Raw genomic sequence first — 22380 nt, 5'->3', positions numbered from 1 at the left:
TTGAACCAAAGTCTTGCCATACTATCTAATGCTAACGCACTCCTTTCCCCCTTGATGGTTATCCCCCATCCGACTGCTGGAAGATGAAACAACAAGCTTCTTCCATCTTCCCAGATTTGCAGGCAAAAAAAGTTTTTTTTCTTTTTTTTTCTTGGTGGTAAACATGTTTGGAGCTGATTTAGTTAGTTAAGATAGTAGGAAGAGAACAACTGGCACCAAAACACAGTGACTGTACAGTATGTGACAGACTGGACTCAGTAGTATGATTGGAGCAGGAGGTCAAGGTAAGTTTGAGCTGATGAACTCAATCAAAGTTTGAGTTTTGTTTTTTTATGCACAGTTTGAAAACAACCATAGCATGAATGAACTTTCATTAGCTTAACTGCTGCTTCTATTCACGTTTTCAATCAATGCACCTCACAGGGAATTGGCCCAGACCAGTTCACAGTGTGTGCATGAGTCCCGAGCACATGTACGTGCTCAATTAGATCCACGGCCGTCCTCCTGTCCCAGCGTGCCGTGCTTCCCCCTTTGGCAATCATCCAGCCCTCTTTTCCTCCTGGCAGACACACTGAATGGAACAGCGGCAGCGTCGGAGGAAGAGCTCAGTCCGGCCAATAAAAGCAGCATTCCTCCTCCTTCCTCTGGATGTGAGCTAATGAGAGTCCAGGCAGACCACACAAACAAATAAAAAGCACTCTCACTACCCCGGCACCCACCGGGAGAGCCGGGCTACAGTGGGCAGGAGTTAGTTATTAACTTCTCCGAGGAAAATGCCAAATGGTAGCTCCATCGGATACAACTGTTGTGCGAAATGAAGTGTCACTGTTGAACGGAAAAAGGAGAAGGAACATAAACTTTTGGCTCAGAGTGTATTACTTTATATTTATTTCAGACAGGCTCCAGTCTCAACAAGCACATTTTTGCAGGCTGATTTTAAAAATAGTTTCTGGAGCACAGCAAGAACACTCTAACCTCTCTCTCAGATTGCACAGAGTAGCTCCACTGAGCAGCAGGGCTGTGTCGTTACTCTAAAGCCTCTACGGGGCTGCAACATTACAGATGATATTCATATCCAGTACTTCCATGCAGTGTGTAATCTAAAGCGGTTTTCTGAGAGCTCTACCCACCCATCCCTCCAACTCCAGGTCACCAAAGTGGTCAAAACCATTACCCGCCGCACCTACCACCCAGTGCTGCTGACTGACAACTTGTTAGTGGAGTCCAGGCCTGCCACCCAGACCCCCACCCCGGTCTCCATGTCGGCTCCCACCGCGTCCGAGACAGACCCAGTAAAGGACGTCGACGCCTGTGTGGTCTTTGCTGTGCTTCCCCCCCCCCCGCCTGCATTTCCCCTTTAACATGATGTTTTTTTAAAGAAGCCCACGTTCATCCACTTTGACTTCACTGAAACTAACAATTTCTACTTCCGTCATTTGCTGGGAAGTGAATCGCAGGGTTCACAATAACAGGGTGTTTTAAAAAAAACTGAATTACCACCTCATCCTCTGCCACTAACCTCCGGCCACCATGTCCATTTAAGCTCTCAATAAATTGAATGCCGCAGAGGTTGTGAAACCTTTAACAGTTCCATAAAGTGGACAGTTTGACGCCTGCTGCCTTCCCCTCCACTTTTTAAAAGCTTGGTAATCGGGTGACTCTTGTGTCTAAATACCTGTGGCTTTTTTCTAAACGCTGTCGAGTACAATAACGACTCTCCATGTTTGTGCAAAAACAAACACGCATCTATCGATATAATATTCCTACATGTTGAATTCCTGCGAGTATTTCTACATGTACACATAGTCACACACTCGCTCTCTCCACAAGTTTAGCAATTCTCTTTTAGCTCTGTTTACCCCGCTTCAGCATATTTCAGAGGCTCCTCTGAAACGCAGGTCCCTCGCCTCCTCTTGCTTCCCCTTGCGTGACGGTTTAACGCCTTGTGAACTTGAGCATACATCAAAGAGTGTTTGAAACCTGTGTGATGGTTCCCTTTGCAGCCCTTGCAAATCACCTAAAAAGCTGTGTTAGTACAAGGCAGCTGGGCATGTCAAGGCTGGGAAGCTGTTGCATTCTCCATGCTCTCCTCTCCGCGCTGACAGCCAGAACAGAACAGAATAAAATATGATGATACTGTATATAACAGGCGATAGAATATCCAGATATGAACAGAAGCATCCTGGTGTTATTCTCTCTGCGGGGGGGCTGAGCCTCGCTCACAGAGCTGTGCTGCTTGGGGAACTCAAACATAAATACAAAAACACATAAGTGAAGATGTTATTTCATTAATTAATGATATTTATTACAGTATGTCAGTGTAGTGCTATAATTCATACAGGGTCTTACGTTCAGCCCTGGTCCCTGTCGGCCCCCAGAGTTCCCATGATATAAGCATCAGAACAGACATGTTGAGGTTCTGCCTCGGTGTAGCTACCACTGTGACTCAAGAGGACTATACATGGGCTTCAGCTAATGTGAATCAAACAAAACGAGCTCTTTATTTTCAACAGTGCAGAGCCGAGGCAAAACAGCATCAGAATCCAACGTAAATTACTCAGTAATTACTCGAAACATGGAAATGAACCTTGGCACTCCTGAAATAGGCTTTGTTATGAAGCTCACAGTAAGGGAGTAATCAAGAAACAAGGTCGGTGTAAATTTCTATTAGTTTCAACCAAGTTAATGAGGATGCCGTGTTAACAACACAACAGATATGTGGTTTGTGCGTTTGCTCTGGGCCCCTTGCTCCCTACTGAGGGTTAATGGTTCGTTGTGGTCTCATGATATCGTTACATGTCTTTACTCCTTCCATATTAAAATAAAAATGATGGCTTAGATGAGAAAATAAAAGAAGCGTATTACAATTAAGAGGACTGGTGTCAAGAATTAAACCCATCATAAATAGGAATGAGCATAGCTGCTTCTTTTCCCCTCGTTCCTGTTCCCGTGTAATTCTGTCGATGTGTGCTTGTCAAGGGGGAATGAACCTCTCTGCAGCACCTTGTCAGGCACAACACGAAGTGCATCAGACCTGTCCCCCTGCAGACGCCGATTAATTTTCATCAACCTCATTAATTTTGAAGATGAATTTATAGCCGCGGACAAAATAGCCAATTATCGGCCACAGCAGAATTCACTGGGCAGCAAATTGGTTTCTGTATGGGCGGAAAAGCCGAGGGAGGGAGGGGAGCTGCTGTCTGCAATTCTCCAGTCGAGACAGCCTGAGTGTCAGCACAGCCAGTGGAGTTACTTAGCTATAGGATGGAGGGAGCATGAGAGACAGATGCACCCAGGTTTGGTTATCACAGCCCACCTGCCACAGAGCGTGGTGCTGCCCTATCACGCTCCCTTCAGGGACAGACAGGATTCAAGGTCCAGTGGAGCTGTAACACTTCAAGATGGCTCAGTTACAGCACAATCCAGGAGACTCACTCACTGTGGAACAGTTACACTCTGGTTTACAAGTTGTTTGTCAGCAGATTACAACATGTGGGGAGTTTTATTTCCAGTTACACGTGTGAAACCCAGTTACACGTGTGAAACTGGTCTTATAATATAGTTGGACAATGGTCAGGCAATGTCCACCTACAATGCAGGAGAAGTTCCTCTCAGTGTAGCTAGAATTAAAATGTTAGGATGATGAAATGAGTCCCAATCAACCTACGGTATGTGAGCCTTAATGCTCATACCACATGTGCTACTTGGTCTGAGAAAGTGCGTCCTGGTTTGACTCCAGACAATTTGTTGCACGTACTCCCCCACTCTCCCCCTGACTTTCCTTCCTGTCTCTACTTTTTTATCAAGTGAAGATATAAAATGGCCAAAAACACTTGTACACACTTCGACTCTACAGGAACTCATCATTTTAAGGTATTACAGTGCACAGTTGTCACCAGGAAATGAAGCTAAAATGAAGTAATATTGAACTAACATAACCGAGGAGTGTTTCTCTGCATTAGGTTTGAAATACAAACATTAATCTGGACAAGAATTAATCAGTCATTTATTTCCCCTGTTTATTTTTCTTTTTCCTTTGTGCTGTGCTCTGTCTAACACTGTTCCCTTCCTTTAATGTCACTTTGTCAAGCCAAGCTGTCTGTATGTACCTGTTCTCCTCTGCAGGTAACCAAGATGGTGAAGACGGTGACCACGCGGACGGTGCGCCAGGTGCCCCTCGGCCCCGATGGATTGCCCCTGCCTGAGGGCTCGTCCCCGCTGGGCAGCTACACCGACTCCATCGACAGGCGCTACCTGAAGAACGGAGGCGACCGCTTCATCACTCCACAAGCGACTTCCACCCTGACGCGCTCCTACAACAACTCCTACAACGACTCGTACGGCGAGACGCCCGAGAGCCAGTACGTCCGCCACTACGGCCTGCACGACGGCTACGCCGACCTGACGGACAACTACGGCAGCCTGTCGCGTGGCGTCAACTTCCGGCCGCCGCGCTACCCCTACATGCCCAACAGCTACCGGCCAGAGAACAGCTACACGCTTCCCATTCGCAAGGACGACTACGGCCACGTGGCCCAGCCCCAGGTTCCCATGGGGACCAGCACCGTGGATCTGAACCGCTCGCAGCCCGAGCGCTTCCAGGCCGAGCCGTACGGCCTGGAGGACGACCGCCGCAGCCTGGGTCCCGAGGAGGAGGAGCCGTATGAGCTGGAGCCCGATTACTCCACCGCCAACCGACGCACCCTGCAGGGGGCCAACCGGGGCCGCACCCACCGGGAACCTCTGAGAGATGGACCCAGAGTCAGGTGAGGAGAAACCCAAGATTAGAGGTTTTTGCTTTCTGTGCAGATCTGTTTATCTAGCTCAAAGCAAATACGTTACTAGGGCTACCCCCAAATAGTCGACCAGGCATCAGTCGACCAAAATTTCATTGGTCGATTGGTCGCAGGGAAAAAAACCCAAACATTTAGAGCCGTGTCTTGTCAAACTTAAGTTAAAATCAGTATGACTGAACTGTATATGAAAGTCTGTAGGGCTTTTAATTTGAAGGGCCAGAAACAAGAAGTTGTGACACTCACTCGCTGTCAGTTTTTTGTTTTTTTACACAGCACGGCAGGTCCTTTTTTTTTGGTCAAAAGCAACTTTTTCTGATCTTGTTACAGACGTTTCTGGTTTGGAGACTCCGATGTGAAAGCACGTATCACTGCTGTTGATTAGCGGGTGATGCTGTGAGCCCCGTCCCCATCCCAAAGTCCCATTAGTCAACTAATCGCCCCTAAATGACGACTATTGGTCGACCAAGAAAATCTTTGGTCGGGGGCAGCCCTATACGTTACACAGATAAGTCTGTATATTAGTTGTTTGTCTACATCAGTACCTGATATTAATACGTAAACACCTGTCGGTTGCGTTCAGGCTGAAGGATTCAGCTTGCAGTAGATAATGCTTTGCGGATGAGGGAGCGACTCGTTTTCCCAAATCCTTTTTGAAGGTGCTGAAGTTCATCCAGTATACATGTTTTTCTTTTCACATCGGACAGCGTGTTCTTGTTCATTTGCATGAGCACAGACTATGCCTCGACAGGAGGAGATGGGGCTCGTTTAGATAAGAGAGAATAAAGAATACTTGTCTTGTTCTTGCCATGAAAAAGACTACATTACACTGTTCTCCAGTAAACAGATGTCTCTTCTCCTTCAGCAACATGCTTGAGAAAGGAAGCGAGGCAAAAAAACAAAAAAAAACAAGCCTTTGATTGCCATTTGTCCGCAAATGGACAGCGAACATGTGTTTGTGTCAGAGGTAAAGAGGCAGGAATGCTCTGGGATGTGACGAGAGGGGGTCGGGGGGATGAACGGGATGGAGGGAGAGCAGCAGAGGACAGGACGCTGTTGTCAGTTATCGCTCAGAGCCGCGATCCTTTTTATGGAACCTTTGTGGAGAGGAGTTTGACCTCTGCCTCCAGCAGGCAGAAGAAAAGCCGGTTAGCTTCAACAATAACCTCCCTCACTCGTCCCCTCTTAGCTCCCAATCAGCTCATTGCCACCCAAAGGGGAGGATGGAAAAAAGACGTCCACCCCCCGAGTGGATTGAAACAGGATTTTTGACATTGAGTTGATGGGAAGTGTGTTTTAAAGACTTATTTTTGAGGAGTGATATGAAGCAGATGGATATTTTCAAACTCTACAATTTTCCACCAATCTGAGGGTTTTTACAAGTTTGGGCCGTGAGCCAGATCTCAGATACCGAGCTGAGGAGGTCCAGACTGGAAGACTGGAAAAAAAGTCTGTCTCTTATAGTCTGTGTGTGTATTTTTTTTGTCACGATCAAAGGTGATGCAGAATCCAGGTTTGCTGCCAGCGTGATAGCGTGCGAGTTTCGCTTTTCCCTCTTAATTAAGCTCATCTCACACACACACGCACACATGCAGACATGCGCTCATGCATAAGCAACAAGCTGGATTTCAAGACCCCTCCAACGCTGCGTATGAGACACGAAAGAGCAGATGCCTAATCAGACTGTGTGTCTTTACACACTTTTGACTTTTCTCTGACACTTAGACACACAGTATCTCTTTCACGCACACACAAACAGTCAATAAGAATCCACATCTTCAGAAAATGAGTCACTCCCCCATCCGCCTAGTGAGAGGCACTTGCTGTGACAGGCAATTTGTAGCTTGCCTTACATGTGTCACAACACAGCCCTAACAGCCGCATACACCCACCCCCCCTTCAGAAACACACACACAGACGGACACACACATGCGCGCGGTGACAGTCTCTCACGCGAAACGCTCACTTCCCAAACACACACACACACACACATTTTGAAGCCTCTCTTGACTGACTGCTGCCTGACTAATTGCAGGAGAAAATAATTCACAAATATTTCCTTCTGTCTTCTTTCATCCACTCGCCCTATCAGCTTACATCACAACACCGGTGTACTACAACTACAGGCCTTTTCTTCCCTTCTCCTTCCCGTGTGCTCGCACCGCCATCACTATTCTTCCAAGAGGGGGAAGCGGCGGCTCCAAAGTGTCGTAATGAATCTTGGAATTCAAGTGGTTTATTTGCAGTTTATCATTGCATTGCAAGCTCTCAATTACGCGGCGACCAAAATGAAGATGTTTATCGCCATAACTGCTTCACGCATTGGCACCGAGTGAGCGCTCGTTTTGTCACGGCCGCGGAATCCGTCGAGTGTCGGCGTATGGATGGGAACGCTGACGCTGAGGTTCGCTGGGTTGTGCGAGAATGTCTCACTCTTGGATTTCAATGTTAATATAGCTGCAATGTACAAATGGGCAGCAAATGAGAGGAATCCTCCTGTCAGGGCTCACTGCACCAGCTGATGAAAGTGGCCTACACACAGTGTTCATATTTACAGTTATAGGAGGTTATAAATCTGGATGCATATGTCGCTGTTTCTCTTCAGACAACAGCCAGTTGAACAAACTTTACGACTGAAACCTTGAATCCAAAAAGCTTTGTTCAACTCTGCCACGCATGCATTTACTATGTGTCTCCTCACAGTTACTCAAAGTTTTCTTTGATGATGTGGGAGAATAATTGGTTGTTTGTAGTGTACACCAGAGGTTTTTTTTTTGTTTTTTTTGTGGTGGGTAGACTGTCATGTGTGAAATTAGAAAGGCTTGATGGAGACAAAGAATTATAGATTAAAGCCCCTACAAGGAACTTTTAACTGGATATGCAAAAGTCTCTGGTTTCTGCTGATGTCTCTGTGTGGCCTGCAACAGCAAATGAGCCAATCGGTGTGAAGATACTCTTTTATATATTATTTATAATTATACTATTATATCTATTATTTCTAAATGATGAAACCAGGAGGGAGTGGGTGGACGAAACGATTTGCGGCACTCAGACCGGAGACGGCATGTGTGGCAGGGCTCAAGACCTCAAGTCCTCCCGGGGACGTAAAATATGTATTTAGGATGATAATTAAAGGGATACGCCAACATTTTTTTTTTGTGTCTTGCCTCACTCCCGAGTCCATGACAAGCAGATAAACACCATCCTTTCGACTGTGCCTGCAGTAACAAGGGAGAGCCCATATCGTCCGTAATTAGCTTAGCTCAAACGCTGGAAGTGCATAGGTAGTGTTAGCCTGCCTCCACCTAAAGTCATCAGAGAAACTCTAAGGCATCTTGAGCGGTCAAATCCGGTAACAGGACGAGATCGGTCAAAACGGAGGGTTCAAGCAAAGACGCTTTATTTTGGTTCAAGCTAGCTACATCGAGGGTAGGTTAGCTTCCTGTTTCAAAGTAAAAGCACAAATTCTATCGTCATGGTTTTCTGTATGTAAAGGGCAATGGGTGTTTTATTTTGTGAAAGTAACTGGAAGTGCATTGGTCACAACGGCTAGCTTGAGTAGCGCCTTATTTGTCAGAACAAAATTATAAACAGCTGGTATTTAGACAAATTAACGACACACTGCTGATCTAAACGGCTACTTTCTCACCTAAACATGTTTGAAATATTGATAAAGTGATATATTTACAGAGCTAAGAGCTAAAATGAAATCAGCTTCTGACTGCTGATTTCGGCTCAGGTAGGAGGCAGGCTAACGATACACTTCCAGCGTTTGAGCTAAGCTAATTACGGCGATACGGCTCTATCTCCCTTGTTACTGCACGCACAGTCGAAAGGATGGTGTCTATCTGCTTGTCATGGACTCGGGAGTGAGACACAAAAAAAAATGTTGGAGTATCCCTTTAAAAACCCCCCGGGGCACAGTTGGGACAATGTTTTTTTTTTCTTCTCTTTTCACTGAAAATGCGTATAACACTGTCACTACACAAACGGTGCACAACTTCTTGCGGCAGGAGAGTCCTGCAGACTACCTGTCTGCCTCAGCTGCAAGCCCCACAATGAGTTAAGCTCCTCTGCATCTGAGACATCCGAGGCAGCCGGGGAGGCTCGGTCTCACTGACCTCAGCGGTCCTGGTGCGCCACAGACTGAGACTCGGTTCTCCTCCATCCTGCTAGAGGCTGTTTGAAGTATTTTAAATACATTTACAAAGTAATTTGCCTAAAACTGCTTGCAAAAAAAGTTAGTCTGGAGCCCTGACGCGAGAGCCAGATGAGCGTTTTTACGACAATACGCGCTAGAGCTCATGGGAAATGCAGTCTTCATTCTGACAAAACGCTGCAGCTTTTGGCCACAGGGACCGCCACAATCAACACAAACTGAAAGTTCCTTGTAGGGGCTTTAAATTGCAGTGAAATGCCAGTTTCTCTGATGCCGGCTGCTCTGCTAACCCTCCATATTTTATTTTAATTGGGACTTTTTTTTATCTGCATGTCTGGACAGCTTTTACTTTTTCTGTTGGTCTCTCTGTTTACAGAGTTTAGTCAGTATTCAGTTGTGATTTTTCTTGATTTTGAAGCACTTAAAAACTTTGCCTAGAACAGCCATGCATCAATAAAGCTTTATAGTATTTCACTATCGGAGCTCAGCTTCTGCAGATAAACTACTCATCTCTCTCTCTCTCCCTCCCACTGTCTGGATGTGAGTGCATCTCACTCCCCCATCCCAATCCTTTGTGTGTGTGTGTGTGTCCATGAGCGGCGTCCTGTATGTGTGTGTGTGTGTGTGTGTGTGTGTGTCCTCATGCCATCGTGATTAATAGCTGCTTTTGAACCCTGCCAGACTACAGGGGCGTCTTTAAGCCAATCTCTAATGGTTCATCTCTCCTTGGGCGACCTGCTCTGCTTCACCTGCCCACCTGCATCCAGGAGTCACCGCCATCACACACACACACACACACACACACACGGTTTGACATTTAATTACACACACACACAAAGACACATTCATTCGGTGCTTGATTGAGGGGGGTGGGGCGGGCCCTTCTAATCCAGTGGTGTCTGTTGGGAGCAGCCTATGGAAGTGATCTGATACTGGCCAGCTCAGCCCTCCTCCATCCTGCCAAGAGGATTTCACTGAAAGCCAAATACTGTGTTTAATATGATACTCCCCATCTGTTATGTTTGAGGTTTCTCAGAAGCATCCTCTAAATTATAGAAGAAACTTCTGAGCGATGTCACTCTCCTTTAATTGAATGAAAACAAGCAGAGCTGGCAGTGAATAATGCCGTCAAAACAGCCTGAGAAATTAGGAAGTGGTGAGACATAAACACTCCAGCTTTGCTGTCTTTTTTCTTCTCCTTCTTCTTTGTTCTCTGTCCCACAAAGACTCTTGTGCATCATAAAATAATTATTGCCCATAACTCAAAATGAGCAGCGTGCTCGGCAGGGACAGTCGGTGAAGAGCTCATAAACGCCGCAGAGATGTAATGTGTACATATGAGATGCAAACATCTTCCTCGGAGTCTCTAATCCTTTTTCAGTTTATCTCCTTTTATGGGCGTGCCAAAGACGAGGGGTCAGGCACGGCTGTGATTGATGGCTGATGAAAGTAAGTGACAGGAGATGAAGGAGAGGAAGACTATTGAGAGAGTGACAACGTCCAGATTGTTTATGAATCTGTCATGTCTACTGTATCTGCTTATCTTTTATCTTGTTCCTTTATGTCTTCGAAGAAAAAAAACAAAAAAACTACCGGTGCATCCATTGACAAACACACAGATACACAGGAATAGCCCGGATATCCAGCGGCTCGATTAACATGAGGAGAGTGATCCGCTGTAATCATGCTCAGAGCATCGCGCCTGGCAGTGGAGAGCCCTTTCACATCCTATGAATACACCCCTCCCTGTACACACAATGGCGCCAATTTAAATGCAAATCCTGACATTCCCATCACTCAGCCTCACGACGCCTGCTTTGCCAAAAGCCCCGCCGCATCGGCCCAGATCTAAATGAGCCACCATCTACACAACTGTACATCTCATCTGTGTGTTAAAGTGTGTGTATGCGAGACAAAGTGTGCGACAAACGCAGCGTGACAGATAATGAGAGGGATGCTGAGGTTGTGTGCTGCCCTTTCTTTAGGACGGCCCGTCCCCGCCTCTCTTTGCCTCGTCATGTCCAGTGTCCCACAGGCAGTTGAAAGCCGGATGACGGGCCACTGAGAGTGTGTATTTAGATCTCTGTGTTTGCGAGGAAGCTTTTAGTAACCACCAGCACGTGCACACATGCGCACGTCCTCGCAGATTTCCCTCTTTTTTCCACACAGCCTGTCATACAGTTTAGTGTTTTTTTGCCAAACCTCAGAGCAGCAGTCGTTCTCCAAATGATGTGCTGTAATCAGGCTGCTCGTCGGTCCCTCCTTGCCTATGTGGTCACAGGCCTGCTGCATATAGGGGTTTGTGGTTGTTCATCGTGTTCCACAAAGCTGTAAAAAAAAAAAAAAAAAAAAGAGAAATAAACAACAGAGATAATCCAGATCCACTTCAGTTTAGGTTAGCGTTTTGTTTTTCAGTCTTGGAAGAGCACCTGTCTCTGAAGACCTCCAGTTACAGCTGCTCCTGACATGTGCCAGTGACACCCGAAGCTCGGCCTGCAAAGTTTGCCACGGCCATTGGGCAAACGCGGTTCTTTGAACTCGGTTCCCCCGCTGCTTTCGACATTTCGAGGCAGGGCCGCGCTCGACTGCAGAGGTGCCTCACTCTCCATCAATCCTCCTTCCACCAGTGTGAATAGGGGATTTAGAATCTCGTTACACTGCTCGGTCAGGAGTTGTTTTTTTTCTTCTCCTGGTTCATCTCGTATCAATTTCCCCAGCATGCCTGGGAAGAACTGTAAAAAAAACCCCCCACATAATTAACATAAAACTCATTAAAATTAGAGCTCGGTTTGGAATTCCCTGCCAACCAACAGCATTGGCCACCATTCTGTTGCACCACCAACCGCCATACATCAAAGATGGTGAGAAGAGACCAGCTGGATTATGTAACGAGGGTAAACAAGTCTCAAGCTGCGGGGTGGGTGGGAGGGGTGATAAAGGCTGTGCATAACTACACAACCCTAATTAAATTCCTCTCCCCGTGTCATAACTTTTCCTGCCAAACATTCTCTCTCTAAACAACTCAGTGGTGTGCGTTCAAAAACAGGAATTTTTGTGAAGTTTCAAAAATATTCTGTGCAACTTTTTTTTTTTTTGAGTCAAGTGTGACTCCATCTTTGTGAGAAGTCGTTCTTGTCATTAAAGAGCCTTAAGTAAAATAAGTATCCCGCTCTCCAGCAACAAATGATCCGTCATTGGAATTGAAGGCCTACAGTACAGTACAGTATGCTGTGATGGAGAATGGATGAGGTTTCCCTCGAGAACACTAGAGAACAGAGTGTGGCTCATAGATTCACATAGAGAGGCTGAGGGAAATAGAGGTTCAATGAGGGAAACTCTCCAGAGACCCTCAGAAGCAACTCCCATCTTCCACGGCACACAACACTTATTTTTGACAAGAACTCAATACCGTTCGTTTCCCCGGCCCAATAGAGCCAGCGCCAGTGAGTCTAATGCTAGCAGAAACATCCCGCTGAGATGGTCGTTAACATTTTAGCAACCGCATGCTAGTGAGCAGGCGATGTGAGCAAAGGCAGAGCCCTGGGGCATGGTGGGGGCTCGTAGCGCTCCCTGGGGGGGGCAGCACAGTTCTTTTCTCTGTTCCCCCAGGGAGAAGTCACCACATCCTCTCTCTAAGGTGGCTTCCTGAAAAAAACTTCATAAGACTTCTCCTTCAAAGCTTTTTCTTTGCAGTTGCCTTTGTCTCTGTGTCTTTGTGAACTGTCTAGTTTTTCTTTGTGCATTCTTTTCCTGTCTCTCTCTATCACGCGCTGCAACTTTATGTTTGATGAAGTCTGACATGTTTGTTGCTGCCACCAGGGTGGAATAATAAGGAGAAAGGTGCTCACCGTGCCACCACAGTCCTTCTGACTTAGCTGCTAATAACAGATCCCAAACACGGATCAGCATCTCCCCTTCACTGTCCTGCACTCTTTCCTTTTTTTTCTCCTTCCTTCCATCACCTCTCTCTCACCCCATCCCCTGCTTTCCCTTTTTCCCCTCATTAGTCAGTGGCTCTCACCTCGCTTGGCTTCCCGCAAAGTCTTTCCCGCGGCAAACTAATTCTTCTCTCAGACAAATCTGTCTGAGTCACCCTCCATTTACCTCGTCCATCTCCCTCGTCCTCATCGTCCTCTCTTCTCTTGTCTTCCAGAGGTTACCCGGACGACCCCATCGAGGCGGAGCTGATCGACGAGCGCCACCCGTACATCCACGGCATGTACTCAGCTCCTCTGGCCCAGCCGGAGAGGGGCAGCATGGCCAGTCTGGACCGCATGGGCGGCCGGCGCTCGCCCTCCATCGACAGCATCCGCAAGGACCCGCGCTGGCGTGACCCCGACCTCCCCGAGGTCATCGCCATGCTCGGCCACCCCATCGACCCGGTCAAGTCCAATGCCGCCGCCTACCTGCAGCACCTGTGTTACGAAAACGACAAGATCAAGAAGGATGTGCGCCAGCTGAAGGGGATTCCCGTTCTGGCGGGGCTTCTGGACCACCCCAAGTCTGAGGTCCACCGCAAAGCTTGTGGCGCCCTGCGCAACATCTCCTACGGCAAGGACAATGACAACAAGGTGGCCATCAAGAACTGTGACGGCATCCCAGCCCTCGTCCGCCTGCTGAGGAAGACCAATGACATGGAGGTCCGAGAGCTCATCACCGGTAAGAATAAAGTAGTCATCAAACATTACACAGAAAACCATGTGATGAGGATGAAGCAGTGAGACATGATGAAAACACAAACCATTATCAGAGGTTAATTATTTATCCAACTATCATAAAATCACAGATGATTTTTGTGCATTTTTGCACCTATATCAGTAGAAAGAGCATATCAGGAAACAAAGACTAGGATGGAGGGTTGTCACATGGAGACAGAAGAACATTCATGCTCATATTCACGCCTATTGTCAATGTTTACAGTCACCAGATCTGCTGTGGTGTGAGACTGTGGAGGAAAACAGAGACCCCACAGAGCATGAACTCATACAGACAGGCTGCAGTGTTTCAAACAGAAGCTCCTAGCAGTGAGGGAACAGTGTTTACCTCTGCACCACTGTGCAGCATCACCTATTTAAATTTATGTGTGATTTATTTTAAAACATGAAGTCTCATAAAATTTTCCACCAAACTACATTATGACAACTGTTGTGTGGGTGAAGTTATCTGAAGTCAGTGCTGTGGATGTATTCCATTGCTTGCTTTAAATCAAAGAGCTTCCCTGCTCAGGTAACAAAAACCACCTGCATAGCACCGTTGTAGCCCAGTGTGTTGTCTGTCTAATAAGTCTCCAAACACGTTCACACATAGTGTGAGTATAAAAGTGCTAATAGAAGTGCAGTTTAAGCTGATAGCTTAATTTTTTCCTGTCTTTGGCTGCAGATTTCACATCACTTCTAAATTCCATCCAGGAATATACTAAGTTGGTTGCCATAATCCTATACACTGCATGGTAATGCAGCGCTATGAGTCATACTCATAATAAGAAGGACTTTTTCACACCAGTGTTATTTATATCAGAGATAAGGCTTTTTACTCACTTGTTTGTACCACAGGCATCCCATTGTTACAGTAACAGAGTAACACATGGTAATGAGTTAATTCTTTTGACAGAAAGCCATTTTTCCTCCAATAAATGGTCACAAGGATCACAGTTTAACCACAGTTTGGAGCACAGACAGTTGATATTGAAGGCAAAGCAAGGCATCTTTATTTATATAGTGCATTTCATACCAAGGCAACTCAATGTGCTTTACATAAAGACAAAACATGTAAACAGAACAGCATAAAACAGCATAAAAACAAACATTAAAAAAAAAAAAAAATGTAAACATTGAAGGAGACAAAGAAAGTGGAGGGAATCTCCATGGAAAGCATCTGGGAGATAAGAGGGAATGAAATGTGTTTTAATTCTTCAAAGACAAACTATTGATTCAGACACTGTGATAGGGTTTCTTCTCTTTGACCCGGTAAATGTCAGCAGGGGAATATACTGTAGGTGCATGTATATGTGTGTGTGTCTTTCCAAGTACTCGGCATCTAATCCCCAACACGATTGGTTTGACCTGACACATTTAGGCTGGTATGCACATGTTGCCATCTGGGAAGGGGCCTTTGTTTTCACTGCATGTGAAAGACGAGAACCACTTCAACGTGATACACTTGACCTCTGTGAAGTAAAATACAGTACGCAGTACAGTACAGTACAGTACAGTACAGTGCACCACCTGAGACTTTTCAGGTAAACTCACGTGGTAGAGAGGGAAAATAAATAATCTCTATATAGATGTTGTTTTGTGAAGGTCTGTGAGGCTTTGTGAGAGCATGGTACTGACTGACAGCTTCAATTCAGGTATCGACAGAGATACCGGCCTTCAAAAACCCATGCTTGTTGTACTGTAGGGTGCATGCAAGTGTAAGTGTGTGTGTGTGTGTGTGTGTGTGTGTGTGTGTGTGTGTGTGTGTTTCCTTTACTGTGACAGAGATGTCGTGGTGAGCGATGACTGTGCCTCAGCAGAAATGATTGTCTTTACAGCATCGTGTTGCTCCCCATCGTAGCTAAAAATAACCCTGCACCACAAGAGAAGGAGGACAGAATGGAGGGAGCCTCTTCTTTTTTCCTGCTCCTTCCCTCTCTCACTCATTATCCACCCTCCTTCACTCAATTTAATTTTTTCTCTCCTTCATTCACTATCTACATGCTGGCTGTTTGTCTTCCTGTCCTCCCTCTCTCTGTCTCAGGCTTTAGGTTTCCATTGCCGTTGCTCTGCATGGCCCCAGTGAAAACAGACCAGTCACAATGCGAGCTCAGCTTACAGCCTCGGCCCGTGTGGCTGGAATTGGCTGTGTTTTTCTACAATTAAATATAATTGGGGGTCTTTAAATAGAGGCCCCTTTTCTTAGCCCATGTGTTTTAAGAGTTTGCCATTGGAGTGTGTGCCGTCCCTGTAAAACCACAGAGAGCTCTGTTTTCTGCAGGGGAAACGGGTGACGTGGAAGAAACCGAGTGGTTTTATTTTCCAACACACACACACACACACACACACACACACACACACACACAGACAGACAGACAGACAGACAGACAGACAGACAGACAGACAGACAGACAGACAGACAGACAGACAGACCAGTGGTTCATATTTTTAGAGCTTTGTGCTGTTCAGAGTAATTCTATTTATCCCTCCCAGTATGCTCGGGGCTGTTTGTGCCTTCCAGCAGTTCCCACTGTGGAAATGTAGATTATTAAGCGGATTCGTCTCCTGTTTTTCCTGCGGGATGTGTGGAACTGGGGAGCTGCCAGTCAGGCAGGTGCTGCTGCACACCTTTGTTGTTTGGATGAAGAATGCATAAAGTGCAAGTTGGCTTTAAATATAAAGACACAATGATGAGTAGTCACATGTTCATGTCTGTGTCAAGGCTTTGTGTTGTTTTGTTTTGATTATGACCTAACGTATGCACCACTGTTTAGTGGATGTATTTGTCTAAAGCATAAACATGGTAAATGAGAGCGTCCAACACACATGTTAATAAACCAGCTGTAAATACACTATTACCCTTTTATCAGTAAAATTGTTACAGGTTAATGTTAGTGAACAGTTATAAGATCCAACATTTAGACACTATTGATTTGCAGTCATGTTCCTGGTCAAATGAAGTCCAGCTTCACAGGACCAACCTGTTAGAAACAATCAGACTCTTTACTTGTGAAATGCTGGTTGATGTTCACCAGTTAGTTTCCATCAGGTTCTGTACAGTGGATTTTTCTGCAGATAGAAACAGATAGAAACAGAGAACACCACCAGGCTCAGTGACCTCAGATGTTTGATCCTTGACTCTGGTATTTTGCATTCAGTGGCTCACTGAGACACTTGATGAGACTTTGCCATTCTCAGGGTCATTAATTCCATTTGCAGTTTTTCCTGTGATGGCAACTCTGAATGTCTACTTAGAAAATGATTTTCAGATACTATCGGCCAATTTCAAGGCATATATCAACATATATTTTAAATTTCAAAGTGGATGGAAAATGCATCCAATAAGAGACACGGGTTTTATCGTATTTGATTTTTTCATTTGACCTAGAACTACTCCTGAAACAGAACAAGCTTCACGTGCCCACTTTACTGCTTCTTGGAAGTTGCTAAATTTGTGGATGTGGGGCAGCAGACACAGCCGTTACTTGTAAATCACCACTTAGCTTGTTGGCAGCGTTTTCTCTAAGGGCGTTACAAGGACGGTGAAGGACAGTGGTTACTGCTCTCCTCTGTATTTAAATCTAATCCTGAGAATACTTGATTGTGGAGAATATTAATGTAATTGAATTCCCAAAGACACGAGCAGGGCTGATCAATGAGTATAGTAATAAGTACGTGATCAAACACACACTGCGTCACATCCATCCACTGATTGTAAACAACAGGCTGGTTTGGGATCAGTGTTCTGCCACCGAAGTCATTCTGAGAAGAGCAACCTATCTGCAGGCCCCCCACCATGATGCATGAGACAACCTGCAGGCTTCATCATCAGCACACTGTGTCTGCATGTGTGTAGCCCCTCCCACCTTATTTCATTATCTACTTCCTAGGGATTCATCTCTCACACACACATTGTATAAAAGCAGTTTTTTTTATACCTCAGTCGTTGTTCACTGTAGCAGAGAAGAGTTTCTGAGCTCTGCTGCCTTTCTGGCTCCCTCCATGTCTCCAGTATACTGTTTTCTTTTTTTTTTTTAATTCCAAATGCCTCACCCTTTGTCCTCACCATGGAGAATGTAATGAATGGCGTAAGGGGTGAGGAGGAGGAGGAGGAGAGAGGGGTGTGGGGGGGGGGGGGGTGAACGGTAATGGGCAGAGCTAAGTTAATAGTGCTGCTTGAAGAGCAACATGCCTGCCAGTGGTGCCTGGAAAATTGAATTAGCCTCAGCCACAGCTCCACTGGCGTTCCCGTTCCCAGCCGGCCCCCTGTCCCAGTCCCTGCAGCCAGGTACCAGAGAGGGAGGGGGGGGGGCTGGGGGAAAGGAGAGGGAGTAAAGAACTGGTTTACACTCAGCTTACATCGTCTCCTTTGGTCGTCATCCCACCATTTGCTTTGACAAAATACACACACGCACTGTTTTGATCTAAACGTTGTTGACTTTATGTCAAGCCCTGACGAAAATCCGACAAATCAAAACTGCCTGTTTGCTGCGATAAAAGATTGAAGAGGCAGGTACAGTAATAATGTGCATGTTCAACTTGCCCTGTGGCTGGATTGGGTTCAAGACAAAAGAAAAGAAAAGAAAAGAAAAGAAAAGCAAATCACAGGTATATGCCACAAGAATGAGAATGTTGCTACAGATGAAAATGTTTTCTTCATGAGCGCCGTTTATGGAGATTCAAGCACCACAAATGTAAACATAGTTTCTTAGAGCTCTGGAGATATTTTTCTAGCTGAATGGATTCTGTTTACATGAATACATCACAATATATTTTACAACCTGTTTCACACGTTCACTTCATTACATGCTGCTTTTTGAGATGGCTTCCTTCTGGACCAGCTCAACCAGACGGTTTACCCCTTTAGAACTTCTCTCAGCAGATAAACAACATGAATAAACCAGAGAGTAATAACATTTTCAGATCTTGAAAGCAGTTTGACTTAGTTATAAAAGGTCATGGAAAAGTCTTAGTATTTAGTGTTGATGGCCCTGCTGGGAATCCTGTCTGTGTTAGATAACAACGTTGGGATGGAGCTATAACCTGGAGGTGGAATAACACTATTCCACCAAACGGAGCTAAACATGTTGTTTGCTCTCAGACTGTTGCAGCAGTTCACACAGCATCATTTGTGAAGCAGACGTGACTTTGTTCGGGCGGTTGAATCTGTCGGTGGTGTCGGACTAGTTTTATTTCATGAAATATTAGGAGAGCAAAGGAGATTGACTTTATTTTGGAACAAGCTGTAGCTATTAATGAGCAGTGCACTGCAGGACAACACAACACAACACAACACAACAACGCTGCCCCTGGCTAATATGGTGCCATAGGCAAAGCTGAGGGCTCCAGTATTGTCACAGTCAAATAACTTCATGGTGTGATGGCCTCATTCAACTTGATTCAGCCTCACTCAACACCTGCTCCACGTCCTGACACCAACAGGATATTCAGCAGCATGTCAGCATAAGGTCTGTCCTGAAGGAACTCTTTCTTTGGACTTTATTAGTTTTTATTTTTTATTTCCTGTCCTTCATTGTGAGTCTCTGCTTTGCCCTAATGTGTTACACCTGTGTCTTGGTTCCTACTCTCCTGGTGTGTGTTTAGTCTCCCGTGTTGCACCTGTTCAGTAGCCTCACGTCACCAGGCTCTTCATAATAAAATAGACAATAACACAATAATACAATAAAACTTGATGGTTCAGAGATTTTCTTGTAAATTATATTCCTCAAATAAAAACTTTTCACCACATTTTATTAGCTTAGTGCTTTTATTTTGGCGGAAGGCCTGTCTCTCTCGCCCTGGTTACAGTTTCTTACCAAAACAGCGAGTCAACGGCCCCAGACCACCTGTTCAGTGCCCTGTTGTCTCCCGTTGTCTCCGTTCCTGTTGTCCTTTGATGCTCCTGAGCTGCTGGTCTATAGATTTTGGATTTCTTGCTTTGCTGACTGACCTGGCTACATTTAGGTCCCGAGTCGTCATGGTTTGTCCTGTTTTATTTTGAAGTTTCCCGTGTCCTGTCTTCCTGTGCTCTCCCTCCTGTGATTGATTATCTCATGTGTCTCACCTGTGTGTGATTGCCCCACTTGTGACCCAGTTCTCCCTCGTGTATTTAACCTCCCTTTGCCCTCTGTCGGTTCATACTGTCAGGGGTTTGGTTTGTAGTAACTGGATCCAAATGCAGGAGAAGATGAAGCTAGAGATATTGGAGTAACAAAAATATTTATGGACTTACAAAAGAAACACAGAAACTGACTGGGGAACAGTGAAGAAACAGATATACTCAGTATGAACGCAGGGCATGAACACAGATGAACCAACAAAGGACAAAGGGAAAACACTTAGGTAAAAGACAAGACATGGGACTTCAAAATAAAACAGGACATGACAAACCAGGACACTATTTACTACTTTATTCTGGCACACTAGCAGTCTACTGTGAATCTGATTGTAATGTCATTGAAGTGTTTTGTTCCTCGGCTTTCATCACATTTCCCCTCAACCCAAGATGAATTACCTGTCAGGCTGTGATGTGTACTTGGATACTTTCTTGTAATATTGTATGCATTAGTCTATATTTAGCTGTTGTCCAACTGTAAACGACTGTCTTATTTAATCTATTTGGTGACTGTGGTTTACTTGGTAATGGCGCTGTGTTGTTTCATGTCTTTTTAACTTTTAAACATTTCAACATTGAATGCCCGATAATCAGAAGATTGATACCACTCTCATAACATATGTCTGTGTCTCATAGCTAATGCTGCTCTTAGAGCTCTGTATAAATATGTATTTCTGAGCTGACAGCCTCCAACTTCCTAATTCAATATATTCACTATACATCTATGGAGCATTGAGATCAGGTGTAATTTCTATCAAACTCCAACTCAGTGTAAACATGTTAACATCAGGTGTAAGATGAGCCCCTGACATCACAGTTGCTTAGCATCTGCCTCAGCCCCTGTGGGACAGCAGGTCGCCCCCACCACATCCACCTCTCACAGGCTGATAGAGGACAGAGAATGGACAAATGGACTCTCTGTTCTGAGACAGTGGCAGGACGTGGGATGGATATCGTCACTTCCCCAGCTCGCTGTCATCTTTAATAACGTTCTGTCTGTGGGCTGTATGCCTGTCCTACTTGATGGATCACAGCCACATGCCTCTTCCTCCCCTCTGGCATATGTGATCGGTGTTGAGCCGACTGATTCCTGCGGCCTGAGCTGTGTTTTGTGTTTGAGCATGAATACTGCATGTGATGGGGGGGCAGAAAGAGTTTGCACGGCTCGGTGGTACTTTGTGCATCAAGGTTTAGGAATCTTTCTTGAGGCTTTGTTTGTTTCTGTGAATGACTTCTTTGTTTTAACAATGGAAAAGACAAGTGAAAGATAGATGCTGATACATTTTACAGGACACTCTTCCAGCTATGTTGGATTTGGATTATTGTTTGTTTATGATCTAGAAATAACGGCCCTGTAATAATCTCTCTGCAAGACACAAGGCTTGAATGTTGTCATTTTAGTAACAAGTCTTCTTTATGCGCTGCTTGTCTTTGTTAAGCCATCGCCGGCTGCCGCCTCGTGTGTCGTCTGCACGTTGGATGTTGCTTGTCACATCTAAAACTGATGCTAATGACACAACAGTGGGGGTAATCAAGCTGTCAGCCTGGCGGGCAGGCACGAGTGTTAGCTAGCTGTCATCATACCAGACTACACACACACAAACACACACCCATTTGTTGTTAATGTGATTTGTTGTGGATGCTGATACTCACTCTCATTGGCTTGGTTGGTATAAATGACAAAACGGATGTTTTGATATGAGAGAGGACAGTTGACATAACATGCACCAGACAAAATGCCAAATGATGTACATATGAAAGGGCTTTAATTATTAAGGTGGCTTCTTCGCATTCAAATGTCACATTGTTATTACTGTTTTATTGAAATGTAATTGTGCTGGATAACTCAAATGAAAAATTGCATTAAAAAAAGGAAGTGTAGCATTGGCTCTCTCATGCTATGACAGGAGGGGGGTTATGCCTTTATTTGATAGGGATAGTGAAGATTGACAGGAAACATGATTTCTACCAAAGCTTTTGAAATCCAAAAGCAGGTGCTGTATATTTGTGATTTGAAGTACCAGAAACCATCTCAATGTAGTTTTACATCTCTCTCTGGAGCTCTATAGGAACAACATGTCAGTCAGTCAGCCAATCAGAAGAGAGGAGGCTCGGCGCCTGAAGCAAACAGCAGAGATAGGAAATCATGAGGGGCATATGAAGGTAGCACAAGCTATAGGCCAAACTACAATACAACCTACACACAGCAACAGAATCCCATCTAGCTTTAATAATAGATAACGCTGGCTAGGTATAGGTAACAATGTGCAGTGAAGGCAAACAACAAACATGACAATAATACCAGTGTCGTCTCTTCAGTCACAGCTCCAGATCACTGCTGCTGATAGAGGAAGCTTCCTGTCTTTAAATAACATCTTGGCTTGTTTTCTTTCAACTTTAAGCCGCCATGAAGTGAACTGAATCTGTTGAGACATGAAATTTACAGTAAACGCATGAAGCACAAAATTAAACCAGCCTTCATTCAACAGTGTAATCACCTGAACACTCACTGTTTTAGACTTTGGGAACTTTTTGCTCTGAAAGTCAGTGTGTACTCTCAGGACCGTTCTGTACCCAAATAAAAGCTCTGTGAAGCCAGTGGATAGTTAGAGATGGGGT

The 22380-nt window shown here is 45.2% G+C and overlaps 1 protein-coding gene across 39 annotated transcripts in view; it reads left to right on the top strand.

The window, feature by feature from the left end:
• Positions 1 to 22380, top strand: part of arvcfb (ARVCF delta catenin family member b) — a 225394-nt gene that overhangs the window by 144883 nt on the left and 58131 nt on the right. For 22 of the 39 annotated variants that reach the window (XM_085787839.1, XM_085787837.1, XM_085787834.1 and 19 more), the window contains 2 exons: positions 4126 to 4766; positions 13106 to 13611. In XM_085787839.1, coding sequence (XP_085643965.1) covers positions 4126 to 4766; positions 13106 to 13611 — 1147 coding nt within the window. Of the gene's footprint in view, positions 1 to 1148; positions 1293 to 4125; positions 4767 to 13105; positions 13612 to 22380 lie in introns of all 39 variants that reach the window. The other 17 variants (XM_085787821.1, XM_085787814.1, XM_085787803.1 and 14 more) reach the window with 1 other exon arrangement.

The sequence above is a fragment of the Trachurus japonicus genome, chromosome 9 (assembly GCF_045865225.1).
Source record: "Trachurus japonicus isolate A0001 chromosome 9, Traja_1.0".
NCBI classification, from domain to species: domain Eukaryota; kingdom Metazoa; phylum Chordata; class Actinopteri; order Carangiformes; family Carangidae; genus Trachurus; species Trachurus japonicus.
The sequence above is the reverse complement of the archived record's forward strand: the minus strand, read 5'-3'. Positions and strand labels throughout refer to the sequence as shown.